The 26,640-nt window shown below is 38.1% G+C and overlaps 2 protein-coding genes across 3 annotated transcripts; both read left to right on the top strand.

Moving 5' to 3' along the window:
* The first annotated feature begins 189 nt into the window (after positions 1-189).
* On the top strand, positions 190-11,187 carry LOC148074525 (ATP-dependent clpX-like chaperone, mitochondrial). Of its 2 annotated transcripts, XM_087797462.1 has the most exons (15): positions 190-393; positions 843-901; positions 1,724-1,884; positions 2,701-2,824; positions 3,102-3,238; positions 3,301-3,460; positions 3,606-3,647; positions 7,765-7,941; positions 8,281-8,445; positions 8,611-8,699; positions 8,782-8,946; positions 9,025-9,324; positions 9,387-9,479; positions 10,398-10,504; positions 10,580-11,187. In XM_087797462.1, exons 2-15 carry the CDS (start codon positions 847-849, stop codon positions 10,668-10,670), a joined length of 1,866 nt encoding a protein of 621 aa, XP_087653588.1. In that variant the 5' UTR covers positions 190-393; positions 843-846; the 3' UTR covers positions 10,671-11,187. The 2 variants fall into 2 exon arrangements, with proteins under 2 accessions (XP_087653588.1, XP_087653589.1); XM_087797463.1 differs by lacking the exon at positions 3,606-3,647.
* On the top strand, positions 10,682-24,653 carry LOC148074524 (uncharacterized). Its single transcript, XM_087798289.1, has 7 exons — positions 10,682-10,726; positions 12,657-12,737; positions 12,798-13,064; positions 21,764-21,946; positions 22,000-22,161; positions 24,360-24,461; positions 24,519-24,653. The coding sequence occupies exons 1-7, from the start codon at positions 10,682-10,684 to the stop codon at positions 24,651-24,653; spliced, it is 975 nt and encodes a 324-aa protein (XP_087654415.1).
* The last annotated feature ends 1,987 nt before the right edge of the window (positions 24,654-26,640 follow it).

Genomic DNA, 26,640 nt, shown 5'->3' with positions numbered 1-26,640 from the left:
TGTTTCTTTTGTGTGTTTTGTAACTTTGGTATTTCATCAATCGCACTAAAAAACACCGGTTTGTGACTGAAATTATAAATTCCGAGGATTCCCTGAACGTATCACTGGTTGCGTCACGGTTAGTAGACGTGTAGATGCTGTGGATGGGCGGAGCCTGTTCACGTAACAATCCTCCATGTGCCTTTTGCCCCGAGGGTTGTTTGTTAATCTGGCTAACAATGCTAACACCTTAGCCGCAGACTCGACCTACTTCATAGCAGCGAGTGTTACATCACAGCGGGTCCAACACTGGCCTCGACATCTCGGATCCAATTCACACTTCCTTCGGCTGATCATGTCTCTCTAGAGCGAGCGGCGGCGAAGAACAACTGCGCACCTTAGTCTCATCTTTCTGTGAGTACAACCTCTAAGCTAGCGTTAGCTGGGTTAGCAGCAGCTTTTGCTAAGTTAGCATGTTGCTACACTTCCATGTTGACGAACACTGTCCGTAAATAGAGTAACATGTCTCCGCGTTGACACCGTTGGTACCTTTGTTTGGTCAGGAACTCGCGTGTCTGTTGTTGTGTGTCGTGAATATGTGTACTTTGTCGAGTGTTTGTTTTTGCAATGTCACGTTCGTGTCGCAGTGACGCACCTGTCAATCAAGTCACTATCACTTGTTACGGCGAGGTGTTTGTCTTTGAGTCGCTTCTGTGCTCGTGAGTGTTCGTGTGTGCTCGTGTGTGCTCGTGAGTGCTCGTGAGTGTTCGTGTGTGCTCGTGAGTGCTCGTGCAGGTTCGTGGGCCTGTGTTGACAGCGAGGCCTGCGCCTTATTTCTGTGTCGCTGATCGTGTTGTTTGCAGGACCATGTCGTGCTCCTGCTCCTCAGCTGCCAGGTTGATCCTCTCGTCTGCCCACAGAGGTGAGACCACATGACACATGAAGGTCCAGTTCAGTTGGTTCTGTCAGAGGCTCTGTTGTGACGAACAAACTCTCGTCAAACTCGCCTCTAAACCCTCGACAGTTGGATCAAGACATTGTTCAGCAGTTATCTGTCAATATCTAATATTATTAATTAAAAGGATTAATGAATGTTTCTCGTGAGACAAACATTCCTCAAACTCCATGTTAGCTTCAGCTAAAGCTAACACACGGTTAGCAAAGATCATGAAAACACTTTCTACTCATAAACTCTTTTAGTGTTTGAATCTTAATAAAATGTTCTTTGTTGGTCATTTGTCAGTTAACTTGTCAGATGACTATGATAGTTATTTATCTTAACTTGTGTGTAAACATTTATTTATTTACTTCATGTTTGTTTTTACAGTCATTTTATATCCATATTTGACTTGTTTATATTTACATGAATGAACCATAATAACCTCCTGAGGGATCAATAAAGTTCTACCTAACCTAATAAAGGTTTTACATTTAAGTGTGTGTTGCTTTATTTTATGAAGCTAGTTTTGTCAGATATATAAAGAAAACAACAACAATATAAACACGACATGTTTTTGTTCCATGAGCTCAAAAGATCCAGACTCTGGTCTCGAGGGTCACAAGAAGGTTCTTGACAAGGTTTAAGTTAAGAACCAGCTGAGAAAAGCAGGAGTAATGAGCTGATGTTGAAACGAGACACTCGTGTTCAGATGGACTCGCTGTCGTGACCTCAGGCAGGAGCTTGAACTCTGAAATATTCAACATGTTCTCGTTAAGATGTTGAAGAACTAAACATGTTTTTCAGGATTCTCCTGCTCCAGGGGTCAGCTCTTCTCTCTGAGTCGTCAGGGTTCTCGCGAGCTGCCCTTCCCTCCCGGGGTCCGCGTGAGGTCCTTCTCCGAGACCACGGTCTGCTTCGCCTCCAAAGATGGAAGCACCAAGGACGGCGGGAACGACGGCGGGAAAGTAAGACTAGTTTCGTCGCCTCGACGTTCTCTGGATCAGACGTGACGTTGACGTGACGTTGACGTGACGTTGACGTGACGTTGACGTGACGTTGACGTGACGTTGACGTGACGTTGACGTGACGTTGACGTGACGTTGACGTGACGTTGACGTGACGTTGACGTGACGTTGACGTGACGTTGACGTGACTTTGACGTGACGTTGACGTGACTTTGACGTGACGTGACGTTGACGTGACGTTGACGTGACTTTGACGTGACGTTGACGTGACTTTGACGTGACGTTGACGTGACGTTGACGTTGACGTGACGTTGACGTGACGTTGACGTGACGTTGACGTGACGTTGACGTTGACGTTGACGTGACGTTGACGTGACTTTGACGTGACTTTGACGTTGACGTTGACGTGACGTTGACGTGACGTTGACGTGACGTTGACGTGACGTTGACGTTGACGTTGACGTGACGTTGACGTGACGTTGACGTGACGTTGACGTTGACGTTGACGTGACGTTGACGTGACTTTGACGTGACTTTGACGTTGACGTGACGTTGACGTGACGTTGACGTGACGTTGACGTGACGTTGACGTGACGTTGACGTTGACGTGACGTTGACGTGACGTTGACGTGACGTTGACGTGACGTTGACGTTGACGTGACGTTGACGTGACGTTGACGTTGACGTGACGTTGACGTGACGTTGACGTGACGTTGACGTTGGCGTGACGTTGACGTGACGTTGACGTGACGTTGACGTGACGTTGACGTGACGTTGACGTGACTTTGACGTGACGTTGATGTGATGTGTCCACAGAAGAGCGCCGGCGAGGGGAAGAGGTCCTCAGGCTCCTCGGGCTCCTCTGGCTCAGGCAAGGGTGGGAGTCAGCTGCGATGTCCTAAGTGTGGCGACCCCTGCACACACGTGGAGACCTTCGTGAGTAAGTAGACGAGCGAGTGCAGCAGGTTTGTCGTCACAATAGAGAGCAAAGGTTGAGCAGTCGCTCCAGATAAGATTCTCTCAACTTCACGTCCTCAGTCAGACGTCAGTGGAAACTGAACAACCTTCTGTCTTCACTCGTGTGTGTCTGTCGCCTCGATACACAACAATAGTGTGTGTGTCGTCTTCTGCTCACAGTCGACACCAAAACACTTTCTGTGACGATCGTTCACACTCTTGGTTCTAAAGAAATAATCCGTTGTTTTCCTCGTTTCCAGCTTCCACTCGGTTCGTCAAGTGCGAGAAATGCCATCATTTCTTCGTGGTTCTGTCCGACACGGACTCTAAGAAGGGTTTGAACAAAGAGCCAGAAGCTCACACGGACGCACAGAAGCCTCCTCCTCCCCCGAAGAAGGTGAGCGAGAGGAACAAGAAGGTGACGTTTGAAGAGGTTTGACACCAACTCTCTGCTTCCAGATCTACGCCTACCTGGACAAGTATGTCGTGGGCCAGTCTCACGCCAAGAAGGTGCTCGCGGTCGCCGTCTACAATCACTACAAACGCATCTACAACAACATCCCGGCAGGAAGTCGACCGATGATGGAGATGGAGAAACAACCGTCTCTGACGCCTCGTGGTCAGTTGTGTTTCTTCTTGATACACACGAGTGTTGAATGTGTCGTTTGGTGTTGTTTGGCATTTGTTCAATGTTTACTCTAAAGTAGCTGTTAGGACTGTTGTCTGAGGACGATTGTTTGAGCTCTGTCGTCCTCTCCCTGTAGAGTCGGAGATGAGGAAGCGAGAGGACGAATACAGATTCACAAGTAAGTGACGTCACGACCTCACGACCTCAGGCACAGTCCGACCCTCGCGTCTACATTTGCACTCGTTCAGTTGCACAAATGCCAAAACTTCACTTTCTTACACGTCTGTGATCACACACTACCTGTGACATGTTTTATACATGTTTTAATACACTTTCTTATTCTAGACGTGTTTTTATACATGTTTTAATACACGTTCTTATTCTAGACGTGTTTTTATACATGTTTTAATACACGTTCTTATTCTAGACGTGTTTTTATACATGTTTTAATACACGTTCTTATTCTAGACGTGTTTTTATACATGTTTTAATACACGTTCTTATTCTAGACGTGTTTTTATACATGTTTTAATACACGTTCTTATTCTAGACGTGTTTTATACATGTTTTAATACACGTTCTTATTCTAGATGTGTTTTTATACATGTTTTAATACACGTTCTTATTCTAGACGTGTTTTTATACATGTTTTTATACACGTTCTTATTCTAAACGTGTTTTTATACATGTTTTAATACACGTTCTTATTCTAGACGTGTTTTTATACATGTTTTTATACACGTTCTTATTCTAGACGTGTTTTTATACATGTTTTAATACACGTTCTTATTCTAGACGTGTTTTTATACATGTTTTAATACACGTTCTTATTCTAGACGTGTTTTTATACATGTTTTTATACACGTTCTTATTCTAGACGTGTTTTATACATGTTTTTACTCTAAATGTGTTTTTATACACGTTCTTATTCTAGACGTGTTTTTTCACATGTTTTAATACACGTTCTTATTCTAGACGTGTTTTTATACACGTTCTTATTCTAGACGTGTTTTTATACATGTTTTAATACACGTTCTTATTCTAGACGTGTTTTTATACATGTTTTAATACACGTTCTTATTCTAGACTTGTTTTATACATGTTTTTATACATGTTTTTACTCTAAACGTGTTTTTATACAGTTTTTTTTTTACACGTTTTTATTCTAGACATGTTTTTATACATGTTTTTATTCTAGATGTGTATAAAAACATGTCTAGATTAAAAACATGTATAGAAACATGTTTTTAATCTAGACATGTTTTTATTTTATACATGTTTTTATTCTAGATGTCTTTTTAGACATCTAGAATAAAAACATGTATAAAAACATGCCTAGAATAAAATAAAATGTATAAAAACATGTCTAAAATATAAACATGTCTAAAATAAAAACATGTATAAAATCATGTATAAAATATAAACATGTCTAAAAACATGTCTAGAATAAAAACATTTATAAAATATAAACATGTATAAAAACACACCTAGAATAAAAACATGTATACACGTTTTTATTCTAGACATGTTTTTATACATTTTTTTATTCTAAAAGTGTTTTTAAAGACGTTTTAATTTTAGACGTGTTTTTAGACATGTTTATATTCTAGATCTGTTTTTATACATGTTTTTATTCAAGACGTGTTTTGATACAAAAAGGTGTTGATAGTGTTGATGATAATGAACGTTTCTTGAAATACTTCATCAACTGCAAGTCTCTTGAGAAAACTTTGTTATGATAAGAAACTTTATAAATCAATTGTATCGACTTAATGAACGTGACTTGAGCTGAAGAGAAGTTCTTGAATCTAAAGAGAACAGTTGTGACTCCAGAGAGGAAAATACATTGAGTTAGAGATGGATATAGATATTAGATGGATGATGGATAGATGGATAGATGGATAGATATTAGATGGATGGATATAGATATTAGATGGATGATGGATAGATGGATAGATGGATAGATGGATAGATATTAGATGGATGGATATAGATATTAGATGGATGATGGATAGATGGATAGATGGATAGATATTAGATGGATGGATATAGATATTAGATGGATGATGGATAGATAGATATTAGATGGATGGATATTAGATGGATGGATAGATAGATGGATAGATAGATATTAGATGGATGGATAGATAGATGGATAGATATTAGATGGATGATGGATAGATGGATAGATGGATAGATAGATAGATATTAGATGGATGGATGGATAGATATAGATATTAGATGGATGATGGATGGATGGATAGATAGATAGATAGATATTAGATGGATGGATAGATAGATGGATAGATATAGATATTAGATGGATGATGGATGGATAGATAGATGGATGGATGGATAGATGGATAGATGGATAGATATTAGATGGATGGATAGATAGATAGATAGATAGATATTAGATGGATGATGGATAGATAGATAGATAGATATTAGATGGATGATAGATAGATAGATGGATGGATGGATATAGATATTAGATGGATGATAGATAGATAGATAGATAGATAGATAGATATTAGATGGATGATAGATAGATAGATAGATAGATATTAGATGGATGATAGATAGATGGATGGATATAGATATTAGATGGATGATGGATAGATAGATAGATAGATAGATAGATAGATATTAGATGGATGGATAAACTTGTATGACGTCAAGTGGAGGAACAAGGAAACAAACTTGTGTAAAAGGTCTTGATTTTCTTTAGAAACAATGATGTTTTACCAGAAACTAGTGACTAATCTTAACTGAACAACATTAAATGTTTATCAGTCGCAGCATCAAAACACATCCATGATCTTGAGGCTCTAAACACATCCACAGATGAACCCTGTGACCTACATTCACATTGTGTTCTATTACCAGTCGCCTCAGTAACACTAGCTCATGCTAAGCTAACATTAGCACCTCTTGTTTCAGAGCTGCTGCAGATCGCATCATGCTAGGCTAACATTAGCGCCTCTTGTTTCAGTGCTGCTGCAGATCACATCATGCTAGGCTAACGTTAGCACCTCTTGTTTCAGAGCTGCTGCAGATCACATCATGCTAGGCTAACGTTAGCACCTCTTGTTTCAGAGCTGCTGCAGATCGCATCATGCTAGGCTAACGTTAGCACCTCTTGTTTCAGAGCTGCTGCAGATCACATCATGCTAGGCTAACATTAGCGCCTCTTGTTTCAGAGCTGCTGCAGATCACATCATGCTAGGCTAACGTTAGCACCTCTTGTTTCAGAGCTGCTGCAGATCACATCATGCTAGGCTAACGTTAGCACCTCTTGTTTCAGGGCTGCTGCAGATCACATCATGCTAGGCTAACGTTAGCACCTCTTGTTTCAGTGCTGCTGCAGATCACATCATGCTAGCCTAAAGTTAGCACCTCTTGTTTCAGAGCTGCTGCAGATCACATCATGCTAGGCTAACGTTAGCGCCTCTTGTTTCAGAGCTGCTGCAGATCACATCATGCTAGGCTAACATTAGCACCTCTTGTTTCAGAGCTGCTGCAGATCACATCATGCTAGGCCAACATTAGCGCCTCTTGTTTCAGAGCTGCTGCAGATCACATCATGCTAGGCTAACATTAGCGCCTCTTGTTTCAGAGCTGCTGCAGATCACATCATGCTAGGCTAACATTAGCACCTCTTGTTTCAGAGCTGCTGCAGATCGCATCATGCTAAGCTAACATTAGCGCCTCTTGTTTCAGAGCTGCTGCAGATCACATCATGCTAGGCTAACGTTAGCACCTCTTGTTTCAGAGCTGCTGCAGATCACATCATGCTAGGCTAACATTAGCACCTCTTGTTTCAGAGCTGCTGCAGATCACATCATGCTAGGCTAACATTAGCACCTCTTGTTTCAGAGCTGCTGCAGATCACATCATGCTAGGCTAACATTAGCACCTCTTGTTTCAGAGCTGCTGCAGATCACATCATGCTAGGCTAACATTAGCACCTCTTGTTTCAGAGCTGCTGCAGATCACATCATGCTAGGCTAACATTAGCACCTCTTGTTTCAGAGCTGCTGCAGATCACATCATGCTAGGCTAACGTTAGCACCTCTTGTTTCAGAGCTGCTGCAGATCACATCATGCTAGGCTAACATTAGCACCTCTTGTTTCAGAGCTGCTGCAGATCACATCATGCTAGGCTAACATTAGCACCTCTTGTTTCAGAGCTGCTGCAGATCACATCATGCTAGGCTAACATTAGCACCTCTTGTTTCAGAGCTGCTGCAGATCACATCATGCTAGGCTAACGTTAGCACCTCTTGTTTCAGAGCTGCTGCAGATCGCAGGCATCAGCCCCAATGGAAACGCTCTGGGAGCCTCCATGCAGCAGCAGAGCAGCCAAGCGCCGCCGCAGGAGAGGCGAGGCGGAGAAGTCCTGGACTCCACCCACGTGGACATCAAGCTGGAGAAGAGCAACATTATACTGCTCGGACCCACCGGCTCTGGTATGAACCGGAACTTTAGGAACATCTCATCACATTCCCAAGAACAAGATATTGATCCAAACCATCGCTTTCTATTGACGAGAATCAAGAGTCTATTGTTGGGATTCAAGGTCATTAAAGTGTCTTTAAACGAAGATCCAGGATTTACACTCAAGTCCTTCATTCGAACTCATGACGAGACGTTATTCTGGATAAATCTCTCTGTATTTACATCGCAATAAGTTAGTCTTTTATATTAAATATATTTTTACATCCTCAGCACTAGTTACGCTCAAAACAACCAAATCAACTTTGTAATGCAGTCATTAGCTGGTCTGAGCGTCAACACGTCTGTTGCAGGAAAGACTCTGTTGGCTCAGACTTTAGCTCGATGTCTGGACGTTCCCTTCGCCATCTGCGACTGTACGACTCTGACTCAGGCCGGATACGTGGGCGAAGACATCGAGTCCGTCATCGCCAAACTGCTGCAGGACGCAAACTACTCCGTGGAGAAAGCTCAGCAAGGTGTGTGTGTCTGTGGGGAGTTTGACTCACTTAAATAGTGTTGAATTGTTTTTAAAATGATGGAAACGTTAAATTCTTCCTGATCAACGTCAACAAACGACAAACTGTTGTGTGTTTGATGTTTTGTAAACAGACTCACAACTGTGTGTCTAACGATGTGTTCAGGGATCGTGTTCCTGGACGAAGTGGACAAGATCGGCAGCGTCCCTGGGATCCATCAGCTGAGGGACGTGGGAGGAGAAGGTGTCCAGCAGGTCGGTCTCCGTGGAGACGTTCGTCTCTCCAGGTGACGTCACCTGTCGTGTGTCTGAACCGCCATCTTGTTTTCACCTGCAGGGTCTGTTGAAGCTACTGGAGGGAACCATCGTCAACGTGCCGGAGAAGAACTCCAGGAAGCTGCGAGGAGAGACGGTCCAGGTGGACACGACCAACATCTTGTTCGTCGCCTCGGGGGCCTTCAACGGCCTGGACCGGATCATCAGCAGAAGGAAGAACGAGAAGGTGATTGTCCTCTCTCTCTCTCTCTCTCCCTCTCCCTCCTTTCTCACTCCCTCTCACTTCAACTCCTCCTCCCTGCAGTACCTGGGCTTCGGGACCCCCTCAAACATGGGTAAAGGTCGTCGTGCGGCGGCGGCGGCCGACCTGGCGAACAGCAGCGGCGAGACGGACACGGTGGCGGAGATCGAGGAGAAGGATCGGCTGCTGAAGCTGGTGGAGGCCAGAGACCTGATCGAGTTCGGGATGATCCCGGAGTTCGTGGGTCGACTCCCGGTGGTGGTGGCTCTGCACAGCCTGGACGAGGACACGCTGGTCCGGATCCTGACGGAGCCTCGGAACGCCGTGGTGCCGCAGTACCAGGCGCTCTTCTCCATGGACAAAGTAACGGATGCTGAGCCTCGAGGTCACAGAGTCGTGAAGTCACTCTCGCTCTGCTTCTCTAGTGTGAACTCAGCGTGACCAACGGGGCCTTGAGGGCCATCGCCAGGTTGGCCCTGGAGAGGAAGACCGGAGCCCGAGGCCTCAGATCCATCATGGTACGAAGTCTGCGCTCGTAACGTCGTCGAAGATTGAATATGTTAGTGTGGCTCCCCCTGTGGGAGAGCAGTGGAACTGAGCAGAAGTGATAAATCCAGCATTTCTTAAATCCGCACTTAAGTCCCGCGAGACCGAACGTTATAAGTTTATTATAATTAATATTTTTCTACCGTCGACAGAAGTAGAAATGAATGGTTTTCCTTCTATAAACCCTCGGACTTCACTAAAGTACTCACTCCTGCGCAGCTACATGTTTAGCTGAAGGAATATCGCAATAATAGTCATGGATGAGGAAGGAGGGGCATAAAGGTCACATGGATGTCAGGGTTTATTTGAATCTCAAGTGCAACAAGACATGCTCAGATCATCTCAGATCATCTCAGATCATCTCAGATCATCTCAGATCATCTCAGATCATCTCAGATCATCTCAGATCATCACAGACCATCTCAGATCATCTCAGATCATCACAGATCCTCTCAGATCATCTCATCTCAGATCATCTCAGATCATCTCAGATCATCACAGATCATCTCAGATCATCACAGATCATCACAGATCATCACAGATCATCTCAGATCATCTCAGATCATCTCAGATCATCTCAGATCATCTCAGGTAGAGAACATGAGGACGGAGCCTCCAGCACTGATGGACCTCTGAAGACACTGAAGATCCTTCTGAACCGTTTTATTCTGTCGTCAACATTCCTGTGTTTACAATAATAATGGTTTCATTTAAAGTCACTTTACAATAATAATGAAATATTTGTTTTTAGTCCAAAATATTTCATCTTTATTTCTTCGATCTTCCTGAAAACATAATATAAAATGGAAATAAATGCAAGTGCCGTCTCTCCCCTCCTGGCTCACTGGGACGATGATGAAGGTTCAGTGACTGAAGCACGTTTGTTGCAGGAGACGCTGCTGCTGGAGCCCATGTTCGAGGTTCCTCACTCCGACATCGTGGCCGTGGAGCTGAGCAAGGAGGTGGTTCAAGGGAAGTCTCAGCCTCGATACGTCAGGTGAGCGTCCAGGTGGAGCCGTAGAAGGTCAGGAGGTCAGGAGGTCAGGAGGTCTGAGCGTCTGTTGTGCTGCAGAACCGCCGCCAAGGAGCCCTCGGACGAGGAGTACGACTCCGGGCTGGAGGAGGAGAACTGGCCTCGCCAGGCCGACGCCGCCAACAACTGAAGAACCTCAAGATGTCTCGCTTCGATGAGAGCATCATGACCTCCAGCGTTCTCAAGGTCGGACCTTCTTAAGAACATTTCAATCTCTGGGGATTGTTAACATTTTTATCGATATAAAGATAATTTTACAGATTTGTAGTTAGTTTGTTTGTCGTGGCCGAGGGATCATCAACGTGTGAACATGCCTTAAATCAGGAGGTGACGATGTTCAAGGTCGTGTCCGTGTCGCCAGTTTAGGTTCAGGGTCGTGTTCGTGTCTCCAGCAGCGTCTAGTTGGTCCACGAGTGAACCTTCGTGGACGGATTTAAGTTCTTGTTTTCAAATCTTTATTCATCACAAGTATTTTAGCTCCAGAGCTCAACACCGGCCTCTAGTGGCGAGTCTTGGCAACAGAAACACGCGACTGTACTTTCGTGAAACTTCCTTCTGTTACACAAACTGTAATAAAACACCTTCTTGGATCTTAAATCTCATTGTGACGTTGAAAATATACAATAAAAATGTATATCTGTACAGAATACTTGGTTCTTCTTGTTTCCTTCACTTTTATCTTTTACATTTTCATTCTTTATTAAAAGGTTTAATTATTATCTTTATATAACGTTTTCATGTTCAATTAAACTAAGAATAAAAACGTATTAAATTCAGGACATAATTAAAATAAGAAAATCAAACTATAAAAAAATTAAATTCAAACTTTAATAAAGAATAAAAAATGAATTCAATTATTAAAAGATGTTCAACTTTTAAATGTTATATTTAATAATGAATACAATGTTACTAACATGACATTGAACACCAGTGTTTAACACTGATCGCAACTGTCGACATCTAGTGGTGATCATGTGTAACTGCACCAGTAGATCTTCGTTATAAAAACTTTAAAATGACAAACGAAGAGTAAATATTTTTAAATATAAAAATCTATTTTGTATTGTTTTCCATTTTATTAAAAAATATAGACGAACTCAATATAATTCTCAGTTTTAAGTCTGAGACCATGGTTCTCAAACTTAGTGGACGAAGTAAAATATATTTTTGAGAAAAGTTTTGTGTGTTTATTTTGACAAAAACATATTAAATTTCTACCAAAAAATACATTTAAAACTATTGATATGAAATGACTTCATATGACATCAATACCTTTGCAGGAGCCAAGGTCTCAAGCAGGCAGATGACTTGACCTTAACTAACCCACTCAACAGTGAAAGTGTATAAGATAAGAGTCATTAAGATAAGGTAAGAGTCATTAAGATAAGAGTCATTAAGATAAGGTAAGAGTCATTAAGATAAGAGTCATTAAGATAAGGTAAGAGTCATTAAGATAAGAGTCATTAAGATAAGGTAAGAGTCATTAAGATAAGAGTCATTAAGATAAGGTAAGAGTCATTAAGATAAGGTAAGAGTCATTAAGATAAGATAAGAGTCATTAAGATAAGATAAGAGTCATTAAGATAAGAGTCATTAAGATAAGATAAGAGTCATTAAGATAAGGTAAGAGTCATTAAGATAAGAGTCATTAAGATAAGATAAGAGTCATTAAGATAAGATAAGAGTCATTAAGATAAGAGTCATTAAGATAAGATAAGAGTCATTAAGATAAGGTAAGAGTCATTAAGATAAGAGTCATTAAGATAAGATAAGAGTCATTAAGATAAGATGTTGTTTGAGTCGCATTCAAACGTGTTTCTGGCAGAAAACGCACCAGAACCAGACGACACAAGTGTTGCTGCAGAATAATCTGCTTTTCCTCGACGCTCAGCGGTTCTGAGTCTGAGCTCAGATGATGTCAGAGGATCAGAGAGGTTTATGAGGCGAGGAAGACGATGAAGACGACGAGGACGACGAGGACGATGAAGACGACGAGGACGATGAAGACGACGAGGACGATGAAGACGACGAGGACGATGAAGACGAAGGTCACTCTTCACTGACGACCCGACGACCTCTTCCTGTCATGAACTCTCTGGAGGACGTTCCGTTCCAGGCTCAGCGTTCGCCGACGCAGCAGAAGGTTCTGCTGGAGGTCCACGTGCCCGACTGTGTGAAGACGCTTCAGGAGACGCAGGTGAGTCCAGGACAGGTGAGTCGATCTGACCTCTGACCCTGAAGCTCTCCTGTGTCTCAGTACTCCTTCGACCTGGAGAAACTGGTTCTGACCGGCCAGCCGCGGGTTGGCGCCGCTCCCTCCTGCCCCCCCTACTGGCTGATGTTCAGCAGTGCACCCGGGGTCAGCAGGTTAAAGGTCGAGTCTCGGCCGCGCAGCCACAGCCTGAACTCCTCGGACGCTCGAAGGATCTTCAGCCGCGGCGTCAACTTCCTCCTCAACGAGTCTGAGGACGAAGACGGTTATCATGAGGATGATGAGGGATCAGAGTCTGAAGATACAGTCAGTGTGAGTGTAGTAACAAGTATTTATGTGTAGTATTGTTGTGATAGTGTAGTAACGAGTATTTATGTGTAGTATTGTTGTGATAGTGTAGTAACAAGTATTTATGTGTAGTATTGTTGTGTCAGTGTAGTAACAAGTATTTATGTGTAGTATTGTTGTGATAGTGTAGTAACGAGTATTTATGTGTAGTATTGTTGTGATAGTGTAGTAACAAGTATTTATGTGTAGTATTGTTGTGTCAGTGTAGTAACCAGTATTTATGTGTAGTATTGTTGTGATAGTGTAGTAACGAGTATTTATGTGAAGTATTGTTGTGATAGTGTAGTAACAAGTATTTATCTGTAGTATTGTTGTGATAGTGTAGTAAAAAGTATTTATGTGTAGTATTGTTGTGATAGTGTAGTAACAAGTATTTATGTGTAGTATTGTTGTGATATTGTAGAAACGAGTATTTATGTGTAGTATTGTTGTGATAGTGTAGTAACGAGTATTTATGTGTAGTATTGTTGTGATAGTGTAGTAACGAGTATTTATGTGTAGTATTGTTGTGATAGTGTAGTAACGAGTATTTATGTGTAGTATTGTTGTGATAGTGTAGTAACAAGTATTTATGTGTAGTATTGTTGTGATATTGTAGAAACGAGTATTTATGTGTAGTATTGTTGTGATAGTGTAGTAACGAGTATTTATGTGTAGTATTGTTGTGATAGTGTAGTAACGAGTATTTATGTGTAGTATTGTTGTGATAGTGTAGTAACGAGTATTTATGTGTAGTATTGTTGTGATAGTGTAGTAACGAGTATTTATGTGTAGTATTGTTGTGATAGTGTAGTAACAAGTATATATGTGTAGTATTGTTGTGATAGTGTAGTAACAAGTATATATGTGTAGTATTGTTGTGATAGTGTAGTAACAAGTATTTATGTGTAGTATTGTTGTGATAGTGTAGTAACGAGTACTTATGTGTAGTATTGTTGTGATAGTGTAGTAACAAGTATTTATGTGTAGTATTGTTGTGATAGTGTAGTAACGAGTATTTATGTGTAGTATTGTTGTGATAGTGTAGTAACGAGTATTTATGTGTAGTATTGTTGTGATAGTGTAGTAACGAGTATTTATGTGTAGTATTGTTGTGATAGTGTAGTAACGAGTATTTATGTGTAGTATTGTTGTGATAGTGTAGTAACAAGTATATATGTGTAGTATTGTTGTGATAGTGTAGTAACAAGTATATTTGTGTAGTATTGTTGTGATAGTGTAGTAACAAGTATTTATGTGTAGTATTGTTGTGATAGTGTAGTAACAAGTATTTATGTGTAGTATTGTTGTGATAGTGTATTAACAAGTATTTATGTGTAGTATTGTTGTGATAGTGTAGTAACGAGTACTTATGTGTAGTATTGTTGTGATAGTGTAGTAACAAGTATTTATGTGTAGTATTGTTGTGATAGTGTAGTAACGAGTATTTATGTGTAGTATTGTTGTGATAGTGTAGTAACGAGTATTTATGTGTAGTATTGTTGTGTCAGTGTAGTAACGAGTATTTATGTGTAGTATTGTTGTGATAGTGTAGTAACAAGTATATATGTGTAGTATTGTTGTGATAGTGTAGTAACGAGTATGTATGTGTAGTATTGTTGTGATAGTGTAGTAACGAGTATTTATGTGTAGTATTGTTGTGATAGTGTAGTAACAAGTATATATGTGTAGTATTGTTGTGATAGTGTAGTTACAAGTATTTATGTGTAGTATTGTTGTGATAGTGTAGTAACAAGTATTTATGTGTAGTATTGTTGTGATAGTGTAGTAACAAGTATTTATGTGTAGTATTGTTGTGATAGTGTAGTAACAAGTATATATGTGTAGTATTGTTGTGATAGTGTAGTAACAAGTATTTATGTGTAGTATTGTTGTGATAGTGTAGTAACGAGTAGTTATGTGTAGCATTGTTGTGATAGTGTAGTAACAAGTATTTATGTGTAGTATTGTTGTGATAGTGTAGTAACGAGTATATATGTGTAGAATTGTTGTGATAGTGTAGTAACAAGTATTTATGTGTAGTATTGTTGTGATAGTGTAGTAACGAGTAGTTATGTGTAGTATTGTTGTGATAGTGTAGTAACGAGTATTTATGTGTAGTATTGTTGTGTCAGTGTAGTAACGAGTATTTATGTGTAGTATTGTTGTGATAGTGTTGTAACGAGTATTTATGTGTAGTATTGTTGTGTCAGTGTAGTAACGAGTATTTATGTGTAGTATTGTTGTGATAGTGTAGTAACAAGTATTTATGTGTAGTATTGTTGTGATAGTGTAGTAACAAGTATTTATGTGTAGTATTGTTGTGTCAGTGTAGTAACGAGTATTTATGTGTAGTATTGTTGTGATAGTGTAGTAACGAGTATTTATGTGTAGTATTGTTGTGTCAGTGTAGTAACGAGTATTTATGTGTAGTATTGTTGTGATAGTGTAGTAACAAGTATATATGTGTAGTATTGTTGTGATAGTGTAGTAACAAGTATTTATGTGTAGTATTGTTGTGTCAGTGTAGTAACGAGTATTTATGTGTAGTATTGTTGTGATAGTGTAGTAACAAGTATATATGTGTAGTATTGTTGTGATAGTGTAGTAACAAGTATATATGTGTAGTATTGTTGTGATAGTATAGTAACAAGTATTTATGTGTAGTATTGTTGTGTCAGTGTAGTAACGAGTATTTATGTGTAGTATTGTTGTGATAGTGTAGTAACGAGTATTTATGTGTAGTATTGTTGTGATAGTGTAGTAACAAGTATTTATGTGTAGTATTGTTGTGATAGTGTAGTAACAAGTATATATGTGTAGTATTGTTGTGATAGTGTAGTAACAAGTATTTATGTGTAGTATTGTTGTGATAGTGTAGTAACGAGTACTTATGTGTAGTATTGTTGTGATAGTGTAGTAACACGTATTTATGTGTAGTATTGTTGTGATAGTGTAGTAACGAGTATTTATGTGTAGTATTGTTGTGATAGTGTAGTAACGAGTATTTATGTGTAGTATTGTTGTGATAGTGTAGTAACGAGTATTTATGTGTAGTATTGTTGTGATAGTGTAGTAACGAGTATTTATGTGTAGTATTGTTGTGATAGTGTAGTAACAAGTATATATGTGTAGTATTGTTGTGATAGTGTAGTAACAAGTATATATGTGTAGTATTGTTGTGATAGTGTAGTAACAAGTATTTATGTGTAGTATTGTTGTGATAGTGTAGTAACAAGTATTTATGTGTAGTATTGTTGTGATAGTGTAGTAACAAGTATTTATGTGTAGTATTGTTGTGATAGTGTAGTAACGAGTACTTATGTGTAGTATTGTTGTGATAGTGTAGTAACAAGTATTTATGTGTAGTATTGTTGTGATAGTGTAGTAACGAGTATTTATGTGTAGTATTGTTGTGATAGTGTAGTAACGAGTATTTATGTGTAGTATTGTTGTGTCAGTGTAGTAACGAGTATTTATGTGTAGTATTGTTGTGATAGTGTAGTAACAAGTATATATGTGTAGTATTGTTGTGATAGTGTAGTAACAAGTATTTATGTGTAGTATTGTTGTGTCAGTGTAGTAACGAGTATTTATGTGTAGTATTGTTTTGATAGTGTAGTAACAAGTATATATGTGTAGTATTGTTGTGATAGTGTAGTAACAAGTATATATGTGTAGTATTGTTGTGATAGTGTAGTAACGAGTATTTATGTGTAGTATTGTTGTGATAGTGTAGTAACAAGTATTTATGTGTAGTATTGTTGTGATAGTGTAGTAACGAGTATGTATGTGTAGTATTGTTGTGATAGTGTAGTAACGAGTATTTATGTGTAGTATTGTTGTGATAGTGTAGTAACAAGTATATATGTGTAGTATTGTTGTGATAGTGTAGTTACAAGTATTTATGTGTAGTATTGTTGTGATAGTGTAGTAACAAGTATTTATGTGTAGTATTGTTGTGATAGTGTAGTAACAAGTATTTATGTGTAGTATTGTTGTGATAGTGTAGTAACAAGTATATATGTGTAGTATTGTTGTGATAGTGTAGTAACAAGTATTTATGTGTAGTATTGTTGTGATAGTGTAGTAACGAGTAGTTATGTGTAGCATTGTTGTGATAGTGTAGTAACGAGTATTTATGTGTAGTATTGTTGTGATAGTGTAGTAACGAGTATATATGTGTAGAATTGTTGTGATAGTGTAGTAACAAGTATTTATGTGTAGTATTGTTGTGATAGTGTAGTAACGAGTAGTTATGTGTAGTATTGTTGTGATAGTGTAGTAACGAGTATTTATGTGTAGTATTGTTGTGTCAGTGTAGTAACGAGTATTTATGTGTAGTATTGTTGTGATAGTGTTGTAACGAGTATTTATGTGTAGTATTGTTGTGTCAGTGTAGTAACGAGTATTTATGTGTAGTATTGTTGTGATAGTGTAGTAACAAGTATTTATGTGTAGTATTGTTGTGATAGTGTAGTAACAAGTATTTATGTGTAGTATTGTTGTGTCAGTGTAGTAACGAGTATTTATGTGTAGTATTGTTGTGATAGTGTAGTAACGAGTATTTATGTGTAGTATTGTTGTGTCAGTGTAGTAACGAGTATATATGTGTAGTATTGTTGTGATAGTGTAGTAACAAGTATTTATGTGTAGTATTGTTGTGTCAGTGTAGTAACGAGTATATATGTGTAGTATTGTTGTGATAGTGTAGTAACAAGTATTTATGTGTAGTATTGTTGTGTCAGTGTAGTAACGAGTATTTATGTGTAGTATTGTTGTGATAGTGTAGTAACAAGTATATATGTGTAGTATTGTTGTGATAGTGTAGTAACAAGTATATATGTGTAGTATTGTTGTGATAGTGTAGTAACAAGTATTTATGTGTAGTATTGTTGTGTCAGTGTAGTAACGAGTATTTATGTGTAGTATTGTTGTGATAGTGTAGTAACGAGTATTTATGTGTAGTATTGTTGTGATAGTGTAGTAACAAGTATTTATGTGTAGTATTGTTGTGATAGTGTAGTAACAAGTATATATGTGTAGTATTGTTGTGATAGTGTAGTAACAAGTATTTATGTGTAGTATTGTTGTGATAGTGTAGTAACGAGTATTTATGTGTAGTATTGTTGTTATAGTGTAGTAACAAGTATATATGTGTAGTATTGTTGTGATAGTGTAGTAACAAGTATATATGTGTAGTATTGTTGTGATAGTGTAGTAACAAGTATTTATGTGTAGTATTGTTGTGATAGTGTAGTAACAAGTATTTATGTGTAGTATTGTTGTGTCAGTGTAGTAACGAGTATTTATGTGTAGTATTGTTGTGATAGTGTAGTAACGAGTATTTATGTGTAGTATTGTTGTGATAGTGTAGTAACAAGTATATATGTGTAGTATTGTTGTGATAGTGTAGTAACAAGTATTTATGTGTAGTATTGTTGTGATAGTGTAGTAACAAGTATTTATGTGTAGTATTGTTGTGATAGTGTAGTAACGAGTATTTATGTGTAGTATTGTTGTGATAGTGTAGTAACAAGTATATATGTGTAGTATTGTTGTGATAGTGTAGTAACAAGTATTTATGTGTAGTATTGTTGTGATAGTGTAGTAACAAGTATATATGTGTAGTATTGTTGTGATAGGGTAGTAACAAGTATTTATGTATAGTATTGTTGTGATAGTGTAGTAACAAGTATATACGTATGTGTAGTATTGTTGTGATAGTGTAGTAACAAGTATTTATGTGAAGTATTGTTGTGATAGTGTAGTATCAAGTATATATGTGTAGTATTGTTGTGATAGTGTAGTAACAAGTATATATGTGTAGTATTGTTGTGATAGTGTAGTAACAAGTATATATGTGTAGTATTGTTGTGATAGTGTAGTAAGGTAACAAGTATATATGTGTAGTATTGTTGTGATAGTGTAGTAAGGTAACAAGTATATATGTGTAGTATTGTTGTGATAGTGTAGTAACAAGTATATATGTGTAGTATTGTTGTGATAGTGTATTAACAAGTATATATGTGTAGTATCGTTGTGATAGTGTAGTAACAAGTATATATGTGTAGTATTGTTGTGATAGTGTAGTAACAAGTATATATGTGTAGTATTGTCCAGTACTTGACTCTGGTGTTGTGATAGTGTAGTAACAAGTATAAATGTGTAGTATTGTTGTGATAGTGTAGTAACAAGTATATATGTGTAGTATTGTTGTGATAGTGTAGTAACAAGTATATATGTGTAGTATTGTTGTGATAGTGTAGTAACAAGTATATATGTGTAGTATTGTCCAGTACTTGACTCTGGTGTTGTGATAGTGTAGTAACAAGTATGTATGTGTAGTATTGTCCAGTACTTGACTCTGGTGTTGTGATAGTGTAGTAACAAGTATATATGTGTAGTATTGTTGTGATAGTGTAGTAACAAGTATATATGTGTAGTATTGTTGTGATAGTGTAGTAACAAGTATTTATGTGTAGTATTGTTGTGTCAGTGTAGTAACGAGTATTTATGTGTAGTATTGTTGTGATAGTGTAGTAACGAGTATTTATGTGTAGTATTGTTGTGATAGTGTAGTAACAAGTATTTATGTGTAGTATTGTTGTGATAGTGTAGTAACAAGTATATATGTGTAGTATTGTTGTGATAGTGTAGTAACAAGTATTTATGTGTAGTATTGTTGTGATAGTGTAGTAACGAGTATTTATGTGTAGTATTGTTGTTATAGTGTAGTAACAAGTATATATGTGTAGTATTGTTGTGATAGTGTAGTAACAAGTATATATGTGTAGTATTGTTGTGATAGTGTAGTAACAAGTATTTATGTGTAGTATTGTTGTGATAGTGTAGTAACAAGTATTTATGTGTAGTATTGTTGTGTCAGTGTAGTAACGAGTATTTATGTGTAGTATTGTTGTGATAGTGTAGTAACGAGTATTTATGTGTAGTATTGTTTTGATAGTGTAGTAACAAGTATATATGTGTAGTATTGTTGTGATAGTGTAGTAACAAGTATTTATGTGTAGTATTGTTGTGATAGTGTAGTAACGAGTATTTATGTGTAGTATTGTTGTGATAGTGTAGTAACAAGTATATATGTGTAGTATTGTTGTGATAGTGTAGTAACGAGTATTTATGTGTAGTATTGTTGTGATAGTGTAGTAACAAGTATATATGTGTAGTATTGTTGTGATAGTGTAGTAACAAGTATTTATGTGTAGTATTGTTGTGATAGTGTAGTAACAAGTATATATGTGTAGTATTGTTGTGATAGGGTAGTAACAAGTATTTATGTATAGTATTGTTGTGATAGTGTAGTAACAAGTATATACGTATGTGTAGTATTGTTGTGATAGTGTAGTAACAAGTATTTATGTGAAGTATTGTTGTGATAGTGTAGTATCAAGTATATATGTGTAGTATTGTTGTGATAGTGTAGTAACAAGTATATATGTGTAGTATTGTTGTGATAGTGTAGTAACAAGTATATATGTGTAGTATTATTGTGATAGTGTAGTAAGGTAACAAGTATATATGTGTAGTATTGTTGTGATAGTGTAGTAAGGTAACAAGTATATATGTGTAGTATTGTTGTGATAGTGTAGTAACAAGTATATATGTGTAGTATTGTTGTGATAGTGTATTAACAAGTATATATGTGTAGTATTGTTGTGATAGTGTAGTAACAAGTATATATGTGTAGTATTGTTGTGATAGTGTAGTAACAAGTATATATGTGTAGTATTGTCCAGTACTTGACTCTGGTGTTGTGATAGTGTAGTAACAAGTATAAATGTGTAGTATTGTTGTGATAGTGTAGTAACAAGTATATATGTGTAGTATTGTTGTGGTAGTGTAGTAACAAGTATATATGTGTAGTATTGTTGTGATAGTGTAGTAACAAGTATATATGTGTAGTATTGTCCAGTACTTGACTCTGGTGTTGTGATAGTGTAGTAACAAGTATGTATGTGTAGTATTGTCCAGTACTTGACTCTGGTGTTGTGATAGTGTAGTAACAAGTATATATGTGTAGTATTGTCCAGTACTTGACTCTGGTGTTGTGATAGTATAGTAACAAGTATATATGTGTAGTATTGTCCAGTACTTGACTCTGGTGTTGTGATAGTGTAGTAACAAGTATATATGTGTAGTATTGTCCAGTACTTGACTCTGGTGTTGTGATAGTGTAGTAACAAGTATATATGTGTAGTATTGTCCAGTACTTGACTCTGGTGTTGTGATAGTGTAGTAACAAGTATATATGTGTAGTATTGTCCAGTACTTGACTCTGGTGTTGTGATAGTGTAGTAACAAGTATATATGTGTAGTATTGTCCAGTACTTGACTCTGGTGTTGTAGTATTTTCAGACCACATGACTCTTGAAGTCGTAACTACTTTCATTTGTTTTCAAACCAAAATATGTCCAAACATCAGCTTTAAAAGCTGCTGGACTCACTGTATCCTCTCGTCCTCAGTCATCATTCTTCCTTTAGCTGAGGACGTAACGACTGCTGCCATCTAGAGGCCGGCAGTTTAATTGCGACACAAACATGTTTCTTGTACATTTTTTAAAATCTCATCATTTTATTTAATAAACATTCAATTTAAACATAAACAAATCAAATATGATTCGTAAACAACAACATAAACTAAAAAATATCACAAACGTCCACAGAAGCCGCCGGAGTCTCGCTGGTGTCAGACGGACAAACCACTTCCTGCTGGACAGAACCCTAAGAAGAGACAGAGGTCACTGGGGTCATCGGGCAGGACTTACAGCCAGAACTCACCTGTCACTCATCATCATCAACGACCTTGGTCTGCAGGACCTGCCGTCAGGAACCACAGAGAGAAGAAGGTTCGACCTTGAAAGCTCGTTTAAAACCTGCTCTGACCTCGTGTGTGTCTCAGGCTCCGAGGACCAAAGGTCACGGAGGTCGCACGGACCTCGACCTGCTGCAGGCTCTGGGTCGCGACGAGAGGAACCTCCTGGAGTCCATCACGGGTCGAGGATACGATCTACGGACCGCCGTCGCGGCGCTGCAGAGGACGAGACACACGACCCCGGAGGAGGTCAGGAGCAGTGTGACCTTTGACCTTGAGACTCTTCTGATGATTGTAATGTTTCAATCATTTCTATATTCAAATCATTTTTTATCATCAAAGTTCATTTACAGGAAAATAAATGTTTTTTTACACAGTTTAATTTTCAATTATTTAAAAATACATTTTCTTTATTCAATTAGAATTTATAGTCGTTTAAATTCAATATATATGTCGTTTTATATTCCTTATAAACAGGTTTATTTTAAGAACATCTAAGTTCTGGTAGATTTAACTTTAAAATTGCCTCGAGGTCAGATTTACCTGCAGGAGCAACACCTTGACTTTAGTGCAGGAGAAACTATTACATTTACATGAATAATAATGAATTAATTAACTATAAAACTCTAGTTTTAATCTCATTTAACTGAAGTTTCTACTTGTGTCGTGATTATCTTCACGAGGCTAAGAAGTTAATTAACACCAGAACAGAGACGCGAACAACGACGTGACGTTAATAGATTTATTTAAAAAGGATGAATAATTCATATTATTATAATGAGTATGTAAATATGTGATGGTAAGTTTCGGAACCGAGAATAAAAAAAAGGGAAAAGAATCGTGTTCGAAATCTTCCTGGACTTTTATTAAACACGAGACACAAACCAATGTGTTCCTGATGAAGTGAAGCTTCTTCCTGGACGCTCGATGGTGACGGAGGTCCAGGCAGATGAGACCAGATGAAGGTGGCGAGAGGAGGACGTCAGGAACCAGGGGATCAAAGTTCTTTCCACGAGGGGAACAAGCGTTCGGACCACCGAAGGTTCTGATGAATCACAGTGTCGGCTTCCTGGTTGAAGACACGTCACGTGACGCGCTGACTGGAGTGTTCACTTCTCTGAGAGAAGGTCTTCAGCTCAGGAACACTTGCTTCTTGATGGAGATTCTCGAGACGTGCTGCGAAGATTAGAATCATCGGCCCGGTCTGGTCCTTCAGCAGGTCCTTCAGCAGGTCCTTCAGCAGGTCCTCAGTGTGGACTTCAGGAGCTGAAGTCAGGAGATCGTCTTGAAGGCAGTGGGTGAAGAACCAGCTTATCACGCTGGAGGTGATAAGCTCTGATGTTAAGAGATAAGCTCTGATGTTAAGAGATAAACTCTGATGTTAAGAGATAAGCTCTGATGTTAAGAGATAAGCTCTGATGTTAAGAGATAAGCTCTGATGTTGAGAGATAAGCTCTGATGTTAAGAGATAAGCTCTGATGTTAAGAGATAAGCTCTGATGTTAAGTGATAAGCTCTGATGTTAAGAGATAAGCTCTGATGTTAAGAGATAAACTCTGATGTTAAGAGATAAGCTCTGATGTTAAGAGATAAGCTCTGATGTTAAGTGATAAGCTCTGATGTTAAGAGATAAGCTCTGATGTTAAGTGATAAGCTCTGATGTTAAGAGATAAGCTCTGATGTTAAGTGATAAGCTCTGATGTTAAGAGATAAGCTTGGATGTTAAGAGATAAGCTCTGATGTTGAGAGATAAGCTCTGATGTTAAGAGATAAGCTCTGATGTTGAGAGATAAGCTCTGATGTTGAGAGATAAGCTCTGATGTTAAGAGATAAGCTCTGATGTTAAGAGATAAGCTCTGATGTTCTGAACACAGTTCTTCTCTGAACTCTGATCGTAAAAAGGTTCAAACCCTCCTGATTGGTTGACGTTCCTTCAGACCGACTCCTCCTCACCTTCTCAGGTGTCTTTTCTTCTCGTCACACAAGAAAAATCAAATCAAAAATGCTTTAAATCGATTTGTTCTTTCTAGATTCTTTTCCAGCAGACTTTAAAATAACACCAAACACATGTAGGATAAAGATGAACAGAATGAAGGTTTAGATAATAATTCATTCTATTCATACATTTCATTTCTTTCTTCATTCTGATCACTTCTAACTCCTTGTAGATCCTGCTGTGATTATTCAAGTGAAACGATGACACAGATCCAGTGTTTTCACAGATGTTTGCACTGAAGACGGTTCACTACATAAATATGAGTCTCCAGACCAAACCAACAGACCTCAGAGCTGCTGATCCAACTTTTAATCACGTGACACAAATGATTGAAATCAAACAAAATCCACGATAAAAATATTCAAACATTTTAATTCATTTAAAAATAAAGGTTAAATGGACTCAATGTTCTGATGATTTCCTGAAGGTCCATCTCCATGTTTCATCTGCAGATCCTCCAGTATCTCGAGGCCAGAGAGCGTCTGTGTGCGTCGGGTTATGAGAAGGTCCAAGTGGAAGAAGCTCTGGAGATGTTCCAGAACTGTGAGGACAAGGTGAGCTGGTTCTGATCCGAGTCCATCAAGACCTCATTCAAGTCTTTTCCTTCAAAGGCAGGAGAGTTTCTTCGTCTCCTGACTCAGTTCAACGAGATGGGCTTCCAGCAGAATTCTATCAAAGAAGTTCTGCTTCTTCACGAGAACCATCGAGAGAAAGCTCTGGAAGAACTGATGACTCGCTTGAACTGATGTGTGTCATCAAACATCAACTAGTATCAACTCTGGTGTCATTAAACATCAACTAGTATCAACTCTGGTGTCATTAAACATCAACTAGTATCAACTCTGGTGTCATTAAACATCAACTAGTATCAACTCTGGTGTCATTAAACATCAACTAGTATCAACTCTGGTGTCATCAAACATCAACTAGTGTCAACTCTGGTGTCATGAAACATCAACTAGTATCAACTCTGGTGTCATTAAACATCAACTAGTATCAACTCTGGTGTCATGAAACATCAACTAGTATCAACTCTGGTGTCATTAAACATCAACTAGTATCAACTCTGGTGTCATTAAACATCAACTAGTATCAACTCTGGTGTCATCAAACATCAACTAATATCAACTCTGGTGTCATTAAACATCAACTAGTATCAACTCTGGTGTCATGAAACATCAACTAGTATCAACTCTGGTGTCATGAAACATCAACTAGTATCAACTCTGGTGTCATTAAACATCAACTAGTATCAACTCTGGTGTCATTAAACATCAACTAGTATCAACTCTGGTGTCATCAAACATCAACTAGTATCAACTCTGGTGTCATTAAACATCAACTAGTATCAACTCTGGTGTCATCAAACATCAACTAGTATCAACTCTGGTGTCATTAAACATCAACTAGTATCAACTCTGGTGTCATTAAACATCAACTAGTATCAACTCTGGTGTCATTAAACATCAACTAGTATCAACTCTGGTGTCATTAAACATCAACTAGTATCAACTCTGGTGTCATTAAACATCAACTAGTATCAACTCTGGTGTCATTAAACATCAACTAGTATCAACTCTGGTGTCATTAAACATCAACTAGTATCAACTCTGGTGTCATTAAACATCAACTAGTATCAACTCTGGTGTCATTAAACATCAACTAGTATCAACTCTGGTGTCATTAAACATCAACTAGTATCAACTCTGGTGTCATCAAACATCAACTAGTATCAACTCTGGTGTCATTAAACATCAACTAGTATCAACTCTGGTGTCATTAAACATCAACTAGTATCAACTCTGGTGTCATGAAACATCAACTAGTATCAACTCTGGTGTCATGAAACATCAACTAGTATCAACTCTGGTGTCATTAAACATCAACTAGTATCAACTCTGGTGTCATCAAACATCAACTAGTATCAACTCTGGTGTCATTAAACATCAACTAGTATCAACTCTGGTGTCATCAAACATCAACTAGTATCAACTCTGGTGTCATTAAACATCAACTAGTATCAACTCTGGTGTCATTAAACATCAACTAGTATCAACTCTGGTGTCATTAAACATCAACTAGTATCAACTCTGGTGTCATGAAACATCAACTAGTATCAACTCTGGTGTCATGAAACATCAACTAGTATCAACTCTGGTGTCATTAAACATCAACTAGTATCAACTCTGGTGTCATGAAACATCAACTAGTATCAACTCTGGTGTCATTAAACATCAACTAGTATCAACTCTGGTGTCATCAAACATCAACTAGTATCAACTCTGGTGTCATTAAACATCAACTAGTATCAACTCTGGTGTCATCAAACATCAACTAGTATCAACTCTGGTGTCATTAAACATCAACTAGTATCAACTCTGGTGTCATTAAACATCAACTAGTATCAACTCTGGTGTCATTAAACATCAACTAGTATCAACTCTGGTGTCATTAAACATCAACTAGTATCAACTCTGGTGTCATCAAACATCAACTAGTATCAACTCTGGTGTCATTAAACATCAACTAGTATCAACTCTGGTGTCATCAAACATCAACTAGTATCAACTCTGGTGTCATTAAACATCAACTAGTATCAACTCTGGTGTCATTAAACATCAACTAGTATCAACTCTGGTGTCATTAAACATCAACTAGTATCAACTCTGGTGTCATGAAACATCAACTAGTATCAACTCTGGTGTCATGAAACATCAACTAGTATCAACTCTG

Source organism: Callionymus lyra, chromosome 8 (assembly GCF_982586985.1).
Source record: "Callionymus lyra chromosome 8, fCalLyr1.hap1.1, whole genome shotgun sequence".
In the NCBI taxonomy this organism is placed as follows: Eukaryota; Metazoa; Chordata; class Actinopteri; order Syngnathiformes; family Callionymidae; genus Callionymus; species Callionymus lyra.
This window is presented reverse-complemented; position numbering and strand designations above follow the sequence as displayed.

What these genes read in the sequence shown, in the direction of transcription:
- LOC148074525 (XM_087797462.1), top strand. Translation starts at nt 847, where the DNA reads ATGTCGTGCTCCTGCTCCTCAGCTGCCAGGTTGATCCTCTCGTCTGCC. An exon ending in GGACGAATACAGATTCACAA is followed by an intron (nt 3,648 to 7,764) that starts GTAAGTGACGTC and finishes CTCTTGTTTCAG; the next exon opens with AGCTGCTGCAGATCGCAGGC. An exon ending in GCAGAAGGAAGAACGAGAAG is followed by an intron (nt 8,947 to 9,024) that starts GTGATTGTCCTC and finishes TCCTCCCTGCAG; the next exon opens with TACCTGGGCTTCGGGACCCC.
- LOC148074524 (XM_087798289.1), top strand. Translation starts at nt 10,682, where the DNA reads ATGTCTCGCTTCGATGAGAGCATCATGACCTCCAGCGTTCTCAAG. An exon ending in AGTCTGAAGATACAGTCAGT is followed by an intron (nt 13,065 to 21,763) that starts GTGAGTGTAGTA and finishes AAACGTCCACAG; the next exon opens with AAGCCGCCGGAGTCTCGCTG. An exon ending in GACACACGACCCCGGAGGAG is followed by an intron (nt 22,162 to 24,359) that starts GTCAGGAGCAGT and finishes TTTCATCTGCAG; the next exon opens with ATCCTCCAGTATCTCGAGGC.